At 46.4% G+C, this 15,432-nt stretch overlaps 2 protein-coding genes across 15 annotated transcripts in view; both read right to left on the bottom strand.

Moving 5' to 3' along the window:
* The window catches only part of Ccdc162 (coiled-coil domain containing 162), a 192,940-nt gene extending 190,518 nt beyond the window's left edge, over positions 1-2,422 (bottom strand). For all 3 annotated transcript variants that reach the window (XR_005497567.2, XR_005497568.2, XM_039099214.2), the window contains exon 1: positions 284-2,422. The gene's annotated coding sequence lies outside the window, so the exon portion shown is untranslated. The remainder of the gene's footprint in view (positions 1-283) is intronic.
* A 133-nt stretch (positions 2,423-2,555) lies between these two features.
* Positions 2,556-15,432, bottom strand: part of Cep57l1 (centrosomal protein 57-like 1) — a 56,562-nt gene continuing 43,685 nt past the window's right edge. For 10 of the 12 annotated variants that reach the window (XM_063279076.1, XM_006256565.4, XM_006256563.5 and 7 more), the window contains 7 exons: positions 12,441-12,557; positions 11,218-11,295; positions 10,586-10,672; positions 7,651-7,728; positions 6,982-7,106; positions 5,648-5,792; positions 3,394-3,650 (listed from right to left, as the gene is read on the bottom strand). In XM_063279076.1, coding sequence (XP_063135146.1) covers positions 3,438-3,650; positions 5,648-5,792; positions 6,982-7,106; positions 7,651-7,728; positions 10,586-10,672; positions 11,218-11,295; positions 12,441-12,557 — 843 coding nt within the window. In that variant the 3' untranslated portion in view covers positions 3,394-3,437. Of the gene's footprint in view, positions 3,651-5,647; positions 5,793-6,981; positions 7,107-7,650; positions 7,729-10,585; positions 10,673-11,217; positions 11,296-12,440; positions 12,558-15,432 lie in introns of all 12 variants that reach the window. The other 2 variants (XM_039098619.2, XM_063279078.1) reach the window with 1 other exon arrangement.

The raw sequence follows: 15,432 nt of genomic DNA on the forward strand, positions 1-15,432 counted from the left end.
GAAAGCTACAACACATCTTTAAACTAAGAGCTGGGGCTACGGCCCGGTGGCAGAACATCTGCGACCCATGCCTGAGGCCTGTGTCCCACCCCCATCCTGGAACCCCCAAATGATTTTCCAAGCACACCGTTCCGGATAGTCTACAGTCTCTCTCACTTTAACCTCACAGCAGCCAGAGCGGATCCAGCTCTTACCAAGCAGAAATTACCACACTGCCAGTGACCGGCTCCAGCGCAGTTAATTCTGGACCCCAACCCCTCCAGCATTAGAAGACTCACAATACCTGCTGCTCCAAACACTGGAACCTTCTGGCTTCACGGTTTCGTGGAAGCTGAGGCTTGCCTTGGCTGGAGGGTTCAGATTCCCCTCCTCGCTCCTCTCACCCTCCCTCCCCCTCTCTCTAATTTCTAATTAAAGAGAACCCAAACCATTCTTTTTCATTGAAGGGGAAAAAAAATTAACGAAATCTTCCTGTTTCAGCAAGGAAGTTGCCCAGCAACTCCGACGCTGCCCCAGAAGATCCCCCCGGGCACAGCTTAGGCTCTGCCCACCCAGAGCCAGTGGCTTTGGCAGGCAGGTGACTGTGGAGGAAGATTTGTTTGTGTTAAGTAGTTACTGTGGAGTGACAAAACCATTCTTCACAGGCTGCTAGCAACTAAACGTCACCCTAACAACCAACGCTGACTCCGGAGTAACTTGTGTGTGATTATGTTGTTTCTGTAGTAACCTTTAGGAACCTGGGATCTGAAACAAGAAAAAGTCACTCCCACAGAGAAGCAGCAAATTAGAACACACAAACTCAGTCACTAAGAAGATATCCTCAGTTTTGACTTTAGCCCACGTACACTTGTCTTTTACTCTTTCCACCCTTCTTGAATGTGAAAGCATTTAGCGGCAGTTCTCAACCTGTGGGCTGCGACTCCCTTTCGTGGTGATTGCTTAACAGATGTCCCGCATATCAGATATTTACATTGTGATTCATAACAATAGCAGAATTAGTTATGATGTAGCGATGAGATAATTTTATGGTTGGGGATCACCACTAAAGGGTCACGGCATTAGGAAGGCTGAGAGCCACTGGTTTAGTTTTCCCTAACTGCTGACCCTCTGCTGGGCACTGTACTCCTTACAGAAGCCTAGTGAGACAAGACAGTAGAACCCTCATGTTACAGGGAAGCCCGAGGCTCTACGGCATTCTTGGCTTGTGCAGACAAGACTGAGGCTGAACCAGGTTTGTTCATAATCGCTCTGAAGCCTTAAATGTTTTTTTTTTTTAAACTATTGTATACTTTTATGAGATCACTCTCAATTCTTTTTTTTTTTTTTTTTTTTTTTGGAGCTGGGGACCAAACCCAGGGCCTTGCGCTCGCTAGGCAAGCGCTCTACCACTGAGCTAAATCCCCAACCCCCACTCTCAATTCTTAATTGAAACATCCCAATATTTATAATTAGCTAAACCTTTTGTATGGTAATTTGTTCTCCCAATTTTTTTTTTTTTTCTGTTTTTATTCTGCACTGGGAGTTGGGACCAGGTCAAACCCTTTACCAGAGTTAAAATCCAGCCCTCTGTTTCACACAAAAATGCTTTTGTTAGTAAGTGAATATGTGCAGACACTTTCCTAAGTGCTCAGGAAACAAAGGCACAAACATGGAAGGCTGAGTTAAGGCCCTGGTTGGATTTTTCCCCCCTCCTTTCTAAACTTAAATGACAGAGCTCGTGTTCCTGTGGAGTGAAACTGGAGAGATTACGGGAGGGCTTGGACAGAATTCACTGCGGCCATCTCCAAGGCCAGAGGCTGACACTGCTAAAACCAGAGGTGTGTTTGGGGGGGCGGGGCGCGACCTCCGCTCAGTTATGACAGTTCTAAATACCATCCCCTGTAGTAGACCACCCATGGGATGGGGCTTCTAACCTGGTACTTCCCACCATGAAGATGAGTCACATTTCCCCTCTTTTTGAGGTCCACAGTCACCGTTTCTGTTGCTCACACCTTTTGATATTTCCTAGGAAAATAGATTTTCTTAAAAATTGCTTTTCTTAGGCAGGGCGTGGCGACTCACACCTTCAATCCCAGCTCTCGGCAGGCAGAGCTCTGTGAGTTTCAGGCTGGCCAGGGCTGCCTATTGAGACCCTGTCTCAAATGCCTATGCAAAAAAAAAGTCTTTTCTGACAGTCAGGCGTGGCTGTACACACCTATGACTATAGCATGTGGCAAGTGTGGATGGGACCAGTTCACTTCAAGACCAATGGCTGCAGAGTAAGTGCTGGGCCAGCCTGGCCTCCTCTCTCAGGAAAGGAAAACAATGGCCTTCGGTTTGGTTTATTTTTGGAGCTGCTCTCTGGGATCCCGATCTGTTTACACACTTAGCCCGAGTGCTTCCCGCCCCGCTGTGAACTCGGGTGAACGAGACCCCAACTGACCCCTTGGAATTGGCCCATTTCGTGCACCTCTACCCTAATTTCAAGCTTTTCCCTTTCTTACAGATTTCTGTCAAGTTTCTATTTCAGTTGATGGCATCAAACTTTTTAGTTGTCCCAGAAGATTTCCACAGGCTTTTAGGAAGGCAAAAAGTATAAATTTATTATGTAACGTGTATACAAAGAAATCCATTATGACATCACTGATTTTAAAGTATAGAAGGAAACACCACATTTACCTAATTCATCTTCTCCTGTGGATAAAGTCAGTCAAGGGCCTGACTTCTTCTTACAGAACGCCATTCCCTTCTTGGGTCCCAGGCATCTATCTACAGTGTCAAATATGGATATAAATCACATATAACATGAATGGAAAAACCAGGAAAGGTTATAAAAAACCTACTGCTGGAGTTTCATGGGTAAGCAGGTTTACAATGGAGAGTGGGAGTAGCGGAGGATGAATTAGTACAAAAATTAATCAGCTCTGCATTTCATTCTATGGCTGTCATATCAAAGCTTAGTTAAGGTCATTCTCACAAAACTGCAGAATTACTGTGTTTTCCCTTTCCAAACAAGACCACTGCTGAGATTTCAAACAAGGTAAGATGGCGGTTCTATGGAAGTTAAGCTTTTGGGATTCTGTTCATGTCGTGTGGATCTACAGGTGACAGCCTATGTAAATCGAACTGTGGAGTGGTACTCATGGGTCAGATTAACTTGATTTTAATGAGTATCCAGTCAGTGCAGCTTCTTGGGTTTACCTTACGGGAACTGCAAAATGAATGCTTCTAAGAGGTTGTTGAGGTCAGGGCCTTTGGTTAGTAACAACGAAAAGCAGTCATTTATATTCCGGAAACCTTGGTAGGTCATTAGCCATCATTCTGAAAATGTACAACTTCACACACTTTATAGCAGCCGGAAACATAATTCAAGGGTTCCCAGGAGCCTATGAAATAAAAACCACAGAGACTGCATCAGGTCTCACTGGCGAGGTTCATTTAAGTGACAGTTTGCAGGGTCACTGCTCCCACTTGACGTCGTCCCGCCTCAGCCTCGGAGGCAGACTGTGAACCTTCACCGGTTGAAAACTTCTGTCTTTCTGAAAAGCGCTAGTTTCACTCAGACATTTCCTGGGGCTAGTTTTCAAGTTCTTTGATCTTTTAGGGTTGCCATGGATACCTGAGGATTCATTTATCCTTGAGTTCTCAACTTTTTCCTGCAGTTTACGGACCTGTAGAGAAAGGAAATTTAATATTTTAGGATACAAATTAATGGACGGATACCCTAAAACAGGACTAGACTGGTGGCGTAACGATTACAATTCATTCAAAGGTTCAGTTCGGCAAGTCACTCATGACACTGCTAGTCAGGAAGCCTTGCCTCCTCCTGCAACTACTCCTTCAGTTAGAGAGGAAGCACACACACACACACACAGACACACACACACACACAGACACACACACACACACAGACACACACACACACACAGACACACACACACACAGACACACACACACAGACACACACACACATACATACACACACATACACACACACACAGAGACAGACAGACAGACAGACACACACAGACACACACACAGACACACACACACACACACAGACAGACACACACATACACACACACAGAGACAGACAGACAGACAGACACACACAGACACACACACAGACACACACACACAGACAGACACACACACACACAGACAGACAGACACATACACACAGACACACAAACACACAGACACACAGACACAGACACAGACACAGACACACACACACACACACACACACACACACACACTGGCCAGGACAACTCTGAAGACAAGAATACGCGCATTTCAGAGGTCACAGAGAGAGGACGGTGTGAGGTAGAGGTTGAACAAAAGTTACTGGTGGAGACTGAAGCAGCAGGAAAAGGAGGATTTATTTAGGGATATTAATATCAGAGGAGAGAATCGCTGCTAAGCACAAGCATCTATTTGCCTGGGAGGCACTTCTAACTGAAGAGTAAGCGGTTTATCACAGGAAAAGGCTCAAGCACTGACTTTGCTAAAGGTTTGAGGTACTGATTTTTGTTGTTTGTTTTTCGAGACGGTTTCTCTGTGCAGCCCTGGCTGTCCTGGAACTTGCTCTGTAGACCAGGCTGGCCTTGATCTCACAGCTCCTCCTGCCTCTGCCTCCTGAGTGCTCAGATTAAAGGTGTCCCACCATCACCCAGCCTCTGTGGCAGTTATTAAGTAAATAACTTTCAAATTATAAAATGCAGTGTTGAGTAACTCTAAAATTGTGACTATTCTTCTATTTCAATTTCTTCTATGCGGTTCCAAGGGCAAAACTTGTTCAATCTTTACCACAACACAATCATATTTTTTTTTTTTACTTGCTATAGCTTTAAGAGCCAGTAAAATGAAAATATATTTTTCCATTTTGACCATAGCATAGTAAACACAGTGACACTCAGTTTTGACAGATCACTGTCCTACAGAAGCACGCATGGGGAAGGGCTGATACTCCTGCAGCTTACATAATGCTGAAGTCCCTAGGCAGAGTCATAGGAAGTGCATGTCATGTCATGACGCGAGGTTTCCTACAAAGACCCGGGTCTGCTTCAGCAACTATGGATGGAGTCATTGTCTTGGAGTGAACTATTATGCTCAGGATTCTTCTGTTGACATGTCAGAGGTCATGCTGTTCTTAGGTACTAAAAGACACGTATGAGTCCTCCTCCAACCTGAATTCTACTAAGAATAGGTGCTAGGCCCAGGTTCCCAGGGAATACAACACAGCCTGGCTTTTTCAGTGGGGGAGGGAATGGTTTCGGGACTGTGGTCCAGGTTTCTGTATGGTACTGCCTCTGTGGGCACAAAGGGCATCATTAGAACCAAGATGGGGTAGAGGACAAGAGCAAAGAATGCTGGAAAGGTAACTGGGCGGGCGCTAAAGCAATCGCCTGCTCTTTAGTCCCCCATGGCCTGATTCCACACAAACTCTTCTGCCATCTCTTCTCCTGAAGCACTCTACGGAAGGGCTTGCCATTACATGTGTGGTGGCTCCTGTGACTGATCGTTTGTTCACCGTGCCTCCACACTCCCACGAGGAAGGCCATGCAGACGTGATACTGCATCTGTGTGGTGACTGATTTTGTCTTCTGAGGACGGGTAGCTTCCGGAGGAGAAATGCTGGCTTGTTGCTAACACAGAGCGCTCTTACCCTGTCCTGATGCTTCTGGAGCTTGGAGATTTGGTCTTCTTTGCTTTCCATCTTCCTGGCTAAGTGCTCCAGCTCCTGCTCCAGCTCCTCAGAGTCGGAATGGCTCCCGGTCTGCGCTATTTGCCTCAGGAGCTCCCTGTGCTCCCTACAGAGAAAAGCAAGCATAAGGCTGGGGGCAACTCGCTCAGAGGGGACATCTGTGCATATCAGGTCCGTGCTCAACTCTTAGTAATATAAATAAAGAATAAGACAATAAACAAAACCACAGAAGTGGCAGTTATCAGGCAGGAGACAGATTATGCTCTGCATGATTAAAAACAGAACCAACACTAAATACTGTTATAGATTATCTGTCACAACGAATCGTCTTATTCAACCATAGTTTTAGTTAAGAGCAAAATATTAATCTTCAAAAATAGTTCTAGCATTAGGATACATAAGTAAATCATGATATGATAAACATGGCCAAGCTCTGATCATTTGAGATGTGACACATTTAGAACTAACTTAGCCTCTAGCTACTCAAAAACCTAAGACAATGTAAACGGCTGGTGCGCTCAGCTGGAGTGAACAGCTCTCCAGGGCTTGGCTAGGGCAGTGCATGGCTCCCTTCAGTCTGGGGCTGGAAACACTGTGGAGAGAAGAGTGATGCGCGCCTGTCAGCTACGGCACACAGCTCTGCTACATTTGTTGACTCGTGGTTAGGCATGGGCCTCAGTACAATGACTGCTATGCAGAGTCCTTACTGAGAAGTCTGTAACACAGCCCAGGCTGGATCTAAAATGGTATTCCAACTTGCCTAGTGAAATCACTCCTGTAACACATTTTACATAAAAACTGTATTTTCCTTTTAAAGCTCATCTCCGTTCTAATCTAAAGTCATCGGAGTCGATACATCCATTTGATTCATAATATCTGTATCAGTCTAGATCTCTGGACTATGGAAATTAGTTCTTAGATGTAGTTAAAAAGTTAAACACTGTAGTAGATACCAGGAGAAATAGTAACAATAAGTTTACGGATCAAAACAAACTAAGTCTAAGTAGCCAAACAGATTTGCAGGTGGGAGCTACAAAGACCGCAGAAGAGCTGAGGAGGCGCCCGGCTGGTGCAGAGGACCAGAGTCACCGACAAATCTGTCACCGCAGTTGCAGGGAGCCCAGATGCTGTGCTGTGCCTGTGACACCTGCACCGTGACTACATCTCCACACACACACAGCTATCGAACTAATAAAAATAAATCTTAATGACAGGGATTGATGGGTGACAGTGTCCTTCAGAGTAGAGAAAGGCATCCAAATGCGTGGTTATTTTAATAAAGAATGAACACTTACATATTCATCTGGTCCAGCTCATCCTGCATTGTCCTCAAGAGTTCAGACAAATTGTCGCAAATGGAAAATGGCTCCCCTGAGCTATGAGGCTCAGCTCTAGCCGAAGAAGTCATTCTGAAAGGAGGCTGAGAAGGTGCTGGGCTTCAGTGACTAGAACAGGTTTCTGAAGGTTGTCTAGCCCACAGGGATACGCCCGCTGCACACGGTTTTACAAGCACGGGTAAACAGACCAGCCTGGACTGGAGAAGGAACAGCTCGATAGTGTGAGTGCTGGTTAGATTTGTCAACTTGACACAAGCTCAGGCTAGGAAGAAGGAATCCCAACTGAGAAAATGCCCCCATCCCAGTGGCCTATAGGCTTGTATGGGCGGCATTTTCTTGATTAATGACTGATGTGGGAGGACCCAGCTCACAGGGGGAAGGTTGGTGAACTGAGCAAGCCATGGAGAGCAAGCCAGCACAAATTGTTCCTCCACGGTCTCTGCTTCAGTTCCTGCCTCCAGGTTCCTGCCCCAACTTCCTGTCATGGAGGACTATCAAGTGAAACAAGCCTTTCCTCCTCACAATGCTTTTGTCATGGTGACCGTCACATGGTAGAAACCCAACCAAGACGGGAACAAACAGCCTCTGCAAACAGCTTTTCAACCACGCCCTTCATTTTATCCTTACCCTCTCTCTCTCAGAAGCCGGTCCTCTAAACCTGCAGTCCGTATGCTGAGGCGGCTCTCTTTTCAAACAGTTAGTTTTCTAAAGGTTGGCAAGGAAAAAGGAGGCAGAGTGCAATTTTAAAGTCTATTTATGCTCAAAACCGAACAGCAAGTGCAAGCGCAGTCTGAACGTAAGAGAGCAGACATGATTAAACACACATCCGACTAAGAAGAGAACGGCAAACACATCAAGAGAGTCTCTGGTCAAGAATCGTATTAGGGAAACTCAAATGAGTATAAACTATAGAAGAGTTAATAATAAAAACAAAATTTTCACATGCCTATTATAATGGAAAATTTCTTTAAAAAAGTGATGACATCAAGTGTTGGCAATTTCTTATAAAGTGAAACATGTATTTATCATACGACCTAACAATTGACGAATGTACAGATGTACACGTGCACACACACACACACACACACACACACACACACACACACACAAACACCAACACCAACATGTGCACACACACGCACACACATGTAAACACACACACAGAAACACCAACATGTGCACACACACACACGTAAACACACGCACACACACACAGAAACACCAACGTGTGCACACACAGCTTTATTTGTAATAAGTGGAAAGTGGCACCAACCCAACTATCCTGACAGACGACTGGTTAGGCTGCGGTGGACCCTAAACACGGGCTGTGTGTAGGTGGAGAAACGAAGATACACAACGCAGAGAGAACTCCAGGGGAAAGGCAGCCCCAAAGCCAAACTGTAAACTCTGTAGACTTTTTCCTCTTTGGGACACAGCCTCCTGGTGATTCCCACGGCCTCAGCCTCCTCTGGACTCGGCTTGCACACAGAGGCCATGGTGCCTGGTTACACAGTGTCCCTGAGTCACAGAGAAGGTGAGCAGGCTGACAGTTGTGGGGGCCCGGGGTGTGAGCCTCTGAAGGAACTGTGTGGAGGAGCCTTAGAGTGGGTGGAGTTCTGTTCTTGATGGCTGTGACGGGCACATGAGTCAGCACATGTGATAAATCTATGTAACTCCTACATCTCCCAGTTGCCGTTAGAAATGCGCCTCTATGTCTCTTCTGTTCCTAGAAGCCGTCAATGGGTACCAACTACTTACAGAGTAGGAAAGTTCAAATTCACCATGCCCCCACCCCCGTCTAATAGGAGTCTCACTGTTTCCCAGGCTGGCCAGGAACTCCCACACAGTTCAGGCTGGTCTTAAACACAGGAGCCTCTTGTCCTGACGTTCTAAGTATAGGAATTGTGGTTGTACATCCCTACACCTGGCTTTTTTTTTGTTTTGTTTTCCCCAGAGCTGGGGACCGAACTGAGGGTCTCTACCAATGAGCTAAATCCCCAACCCCTACACCTGGCTTTCAAAGTTAGCTTTCTTACTTTTAGTTTTGAGGCAGTGTCTATTAACCCAGGAGGCCTGCCCCAGCTCTTCCTGCCTCAGCCTGCTACGTGCTAAGGTTGCAGGTGTGCGTCTGTGTCCCCAGCTGGGATGGCAATACATTTCCTCTCTCCCCAGTGTGTCCCAGGGTTCCCAATGACTGCAGTGTGGGGGCTCCCAGTACTCTCCAAATGCCCTCTGTCTACATGGTGCCGTGGTGCGGTAAGACCGAGCCCCCAGACTGTGAACACACACCACGATACTCTGCTTATCTGTCTCTAACCCTGAGAGGCACTGGTCTGAGAACTACACTATACGACTGGATATTCAACTGGGACATGGAGGCCTACGGGAACTCGGAACTCTGACCCCAGCTCCAGTACGTTATCAATACGTTCATCTCGCATGAATTGGCACTGGAATCACTGCTTTTACACATACATACATGTACACACACACGAGCACATGTGCACTCACACATATGCACTCACTCACACACATGCACACTTACACACACACACACACACACACACACACACACACTCACGCACACTAAATGTAGAAAAAAATAAATAGCCAAGTGTGGTCGTACATGGCCAAAATCCCAGCCACCCAGGAGGCTCCGGCAGAAGAAGTGAATTAAAGGTCACCCCAGGCTGCATGGCAACTCTGAAGCCAACCTGTGTTACTAGAATATAACCCTGTCTCAAATATTAATAAAATTTAAAATATTTGTTTATACTGTACATGAAATTATATAAAGCTACATTTAGGAATTTTACATTTTTAGATTTTTTTATACCCAGAGCTTTACTACGTAGCCCAGGGTGGCTTGGCCTTCTCTATGTGGACCAGACTGGTTTTAAACTCACAAGCTCTGCTTGGCTGTGCCTCTCTAGTGCTGACATTAAAGGCGTGTGCCACCACACAACACCTTTAAACAATGTCACCAGCACAGTCTAATAGTTTAAAACTCAATAAAGGCCTGGTGTGCTCGCTGGCACAGGGGGCTGCTGCCCAACACAGACTCTTCTCTGGCTGGCATCCAAATGGAGAGCAAGCTTTGTGCACTCTGGACATTACTTTTCTTTCATGGAGGTCCTGTGGGACTTCCTATCCTCACATTGAGAATCAGCATGGACGGCCTCATTTCTCGGCATTACTGCTGCATGAGTGGGTTAGGAAGGATTGTCTGGGATGGCTGGAGATAACGCACCTTTCATGAGTGGGTTAGGAAGGGTTATCTGGGATGGCTGGAGATAACGCACCTTTCATGAGTGGGTTAGGAAGGGTTATCTGGGATGGCTGGAGATAATGCACCTTTCATGAGTGGGTTAGGAAGGGTTATCTGGGATGGCTGGAGATAACGCACCTTTCATGAGTGGGTTAGGAAGGGTTATCTGGGATGACTGGAGATAACGCACCTTTCATGAGTGGGTTAGGAAGGGTTATCTGGGATGGCTGGAGATAACGCACCTTTCATGAGTGGGTTAGGAAGGATTGTCTGGGATGACTGGAGATAACGCACCTTTGGTAGTTTCTTCCTTTCGTTACAAAGCTTTGAACTAGAAACTGTGGACATTAAGATTTTGCTGATTTCAAGTCCAGTTTGAAGCTACAAAAACAAAGAGACGAGACTGAGCTGTAGCAAGCTTCTTCATGTAGAACGAAAGGCGAGATCTCAGCTGTTGGGGAAAAGGGACTTCCTGGGGGCAAAGCATTGCTCAGCTGCAGTGACTTGGATGGGGCCAAAGCAGGACTGCAGGAGCCCAGGAGTTCAGCCAGCCTGGGAGGCGCCGTGAGCCTCCATGTGGAAGCAAAGAAAAGAAAGAAAACAAAACTAAACAATAGAGCTCAAAACCCGGACATCGTTGAGGAAGAATAACCCCGTATGTTGGTTTGGTCATAGGTGACTCTCACACCGGAACTGAAGTACGTGAGGCGTCAGCGGTCTCACCTGAGAGGGTGGGTATGGCAAGGTCTGTTGGCAACGTAGAGAAGTCTATGGAGGCATGGGCTAAGCAAGAATTTTGTTACCACGGCAAAAACAGAGACAGTCGTAACAACCCAGAATACCAAAACAGTGCAGACTATGGCTGGGATCATGAGAGTGAAGCACACATAGATGAGGCCACGGCAGAGACAAAAGTTGCTACTGACCTCACACGCTCTATCTTGAAACAGCCTGCGCTGGTGCTCCTCCTCCTTTAGTTTTTCCTCTAGATATTTAATCTTCTCCTGCAAGAGAAGGAACGTGGATGAAAGCCAGAGCCAAATGTCCCTCATCCCCTTTCCAGTGCACACTGCATACCTTACACACGTGCACTGCATACCTTACACATGTGTACTGTATACTTTACACATGCACTGTATACCTTACACATGTGCACTGTATACCTTACAAATGCACTGCATACCTTACACACGTGCACTGCATACCTTACACATGTGTACTGTATACTTTACACATGCACTGTATACCTTACACATGTGCACTGTATACCTTACAAATGCACTGCATACCTTACACACATGCACTGTATACCTTACACATGTGCACTGTATACCTTACAAATGCACTGCATAACTTACACATGTGCACTGTATACCTTACACATGTGCACTGCATACCTTACACATGTGCACTACATACCTTACACATGTGCACTGTATACCTTACACATGTGCACTGCATACCTTACACATGTGCACTGTATACCTTACACATGTGCACTGTATACCTTACACATGTGCACTGCATACCTTACACATGTGCACTGTATACCTTACACATGTGCACTGTATACCTTACACATGTGCACTGCATACCTTACACATGTGCACTGTATACCTTACACATGTGCACTGTATATCTTACACATGTGCACTGCATACCTTACACATGTGCACTGTATACCTTACACATGTGCACTGTATACCTTAGACACTCACTGTATACCTTACACACGCACATATTACCTTGGTGTGGTTCAGAATTGGAACCATGACAGAAGTGTCAAAGGCAGAGACTTCTGTGTATGGAGCATAAGAGGGCCTACAAAGAGGGGTTTGGGGGGTGGGGTTCTGAAACAATTCTGTGCAATAAGGACTTGGGGGAGGAGGAACCCCATGTGGGAGAGGTGTGACCATATACTATCCTTTAGGTCAGACACCGGCTGAATGGAAATGTTCCATCATCATAGAAGCCAAGCCCATCCTCTGATAGCCGAGTGTGACAGAACACACTGTCTCCACGGGCAGGATTTACCCAGATTACTGAGCACTCTACAGGAACTGCCCCAATCTGTGACCGTTCCGTCACGTTCAATGCCAGCTTCGCCTCGCTCCTGGCACCGTAGCTTCAGGGACAAGCAGACGCTTACCTCCGCAGTCTGCTGGGTCGTCGTCAGCCTCAAACACTCTTTTTCTAAGACGTCCAGCTTCTCCAGTTTAGCGTGTAGCTTCATCTGATCTTGTTCTTTTTCCCTCTGAAGCTGGGCCTGGTGAAGATAAGAACCAATTCCACACTTGGCAGCGATGCCAGTGGATCACGAACAACATAACTTCTGAGAAACCAAAATATAACATAAGTCGGTTGCTAGAAGCATGTATACACACGTGTGTGTGCATATATGAGTAGAAATTCAAATCCTTTTAAGGTGCCACTGTAAGAGATGATGGACACGTTGCTGACTTAGCATTGGCAGAATAAATTCCTCTTTGTGTCTTTCTACAACAGTGGCACTAGGCAAAACATCACAGCAACACTTACAGTAAGGAGACGAGGTGTGTGTGACTCACGGGTGACCACGTCGCTCACTCCCAGGCTCCCTGACTCAACGGAAAGAGCAGCCAGGGAATAAACCATGAAGAAAGTCACCGTGCACACACATGCACACTGTCTTACAGGACTGTTTATTACCAACCACGTCATGAGGACAACCGACGAGGGCCAAGGGAGACCTGTATGTGCTCTCCTCTGAACATAAAATGGCTCTAAATAGGAAGGCCACTAAGACAAAATGCAAAGCGAGCAGCAGAAGAGCGGGGACTTCTGCCCAGTCCTGGAGCCTCAGAGAACAGAGGGAGTAAGACAGAAGCCCGCTGGAAGAAAAAAGACCAAAAATGTCCAAAAGTAATTTAAAATGGAGAGATTAACACAGACTAGGAATGGAACATTGGGAGGAGAATTCGGGGTGCTTGTGAGAAAACTCCAAGAAAACAAGAGTCTTGTGAGCTCAGTTTCTTCAAACCCTGGAATTGTTCTTGTATCATTTCCCTGCTTCTCCTGGTGCAGCGGATGGAGGGAGTCTACTCAATACGGCTGCCGCCGTTACTCAATGAGATGTAAACTGTCCATCACCGCCTGTGGAACAGGCTCCTGCCCCGTGTGGCTTATCTGTGGGATTACATACGCAGCTTGTACTCAGGAGAACTTTATCAGTGACCTTTCTTACCCTCACTATGTAATTCGTCTGAGCTCTGAACGGAGTTGGCTATGGCATGAGACGTTAGTTGGTCATTTATTGCAGTTCTCAACCTTTTTAAAAGTGCTGTAACCCTTTAGTACAGTTCTTCATATTCTGGTAAACCCCCAACCACAAAATTTTGTTGCTACTTCATTCATAACTGTAATTTTCTACTTTTATGAATCTGTGATGGTTTGCATATGCATATGCTCAAAAAAATGGCACTATTAGGAGGTGTGGCCTTGTTGGAGGAGGTGTATGACTGTCAGACTGGGCTTGGAGACCCTCCTCCTGGCTACCTGAGGATGCTCAGTCTTTCCTGGCTTCCTTTGGGTGAAGATGTAGAACTCAGCCCCTCCTGCCCCGTGCCTGCCTGGACACTGCCATGCTCCTGCCTTGATGATAATGGACTGAACCTCTGAACCTGTAAGCCAGCCCCAGTTAAATGTTGTCCTTATGAGACTTGCCTTGGTCATGGCGTCTGTTCACAGCGAGACCCTCACTGAGACAGAATCGTAGTGTGAATAGCTGAGATACAGGGTATCGTAATCACAGGCCTTAGGCTGAGGACCACTCGACTGGCTCCGGTTCCCACCCACAGAGTGGTACACAGTCCGTCAGTTACCAATGCCGAAGCAGCGATAAAGAGGAAATCCTGCCAGCATCCTGAGAAACAGACGCATACCACACAGGGGAACGAGGGAGAGCACGGCCAGGGAGACGTGGGAGCTGAACAACTCAGACGCCATCTTTACTGTGCTGAGAACCTAACGTCCGGCCTCGTGTCACAGCACACCAAAGTGGAGGCAGGGGGATCATCCTGAACTAGAGGCCAAGCTAAGGCAACACAGCAAGGTCAAGGCTAGTCTGTACATCAGAGACTATCTGAAAACAAACAAAGATAAACAACTCTTCCCAAACAACAAAATAACAATAAATACGCAGGGCAAGGGAGACGGCTCAGAGGGTAAAGTGCTGGTCAAGCCCGGTGACCTGAGTTCAATGCTGGAACCACAAAGAAGCAGGAGGGCAATGTGTGTCTGTAAGCAGAAGCAAGAGACTGCATGGAAACTCCTGGGCTAGACGCCTGGAACGTGCACTTCAGCTGTAGAGGCAATGAGGCAGCCCTGGCCTCAAAACAAAAGCAGAAAACAGACTTCTTTTTTTTTTTTTTTTTTTTTTTTTTGAGCTGGGAACCGAACCCAGGGCCTTGTGCTTGCTAGGCAAGCGCTCTACCACTGAGCTAAATCCCCAACCCGAAAACAGACTTCTTGGTTCTTTTTTTTTTTTTTTTTTTTCCGGAGCTGGGGATCGAACCCCAGGGCCTTGCGCTTCCTAGGCAAGCGCTCTACCACTGAGCTAAATCCCCAACCCCGAAAACAGACTTCTTAAATGGGTGCCATCACATGCTCCAACATCATACACATATCACATATGCACACACGCACACACACATGCACCCATACACACACAGACACATACACACACACACACACACACACACACACACACACACACAACCCAGACAAAATATAAAAGCCATAAACTAGCATTCCGTATCTAGCAAAGCTATCACTCATACAGCCCTCTGTATGAAACAGAGGGTTCTTTCTCCAGGCACATGAATGCTGTGAGACTCTAGGACATTATCATTTTTTCTTCAGTCTATGCAAGGAAGTGAGAAGCACTGAGATGATCAAATGTAAATAAGCACACGCTTCCTTTCTCTCTACGTTTCCTGTAAGGATAATCGACAAAGTAGAAGAACCAGTAATGGATTATAGGCTGCTTTATAACGTGTGAAAATAAAAGGCTGCAGTGCAAACTGGAGGCACATAGTAGGAGGCTGCAGTGCAAACTGGAGGCGCACAGTAGGAGGCTGTAGTGCAAACTGGAGGCGCACAGT

The sequence above is a fragment of the Rattus norvegicus genome, chromosome 20, assembly GCF_036323735.1.
Source record: "Rattus norvegicus strain BN/NHsdMcwi chromosome 20, GRCr8, whole genome shotgun sequence".
In the NCBI taxonomy this organism is placed as follows: Eukaryota; Metazoa; Chordata; class Mammalia; order Rodentia; family Muridae; genus Rattus; species Rattus norvegicus.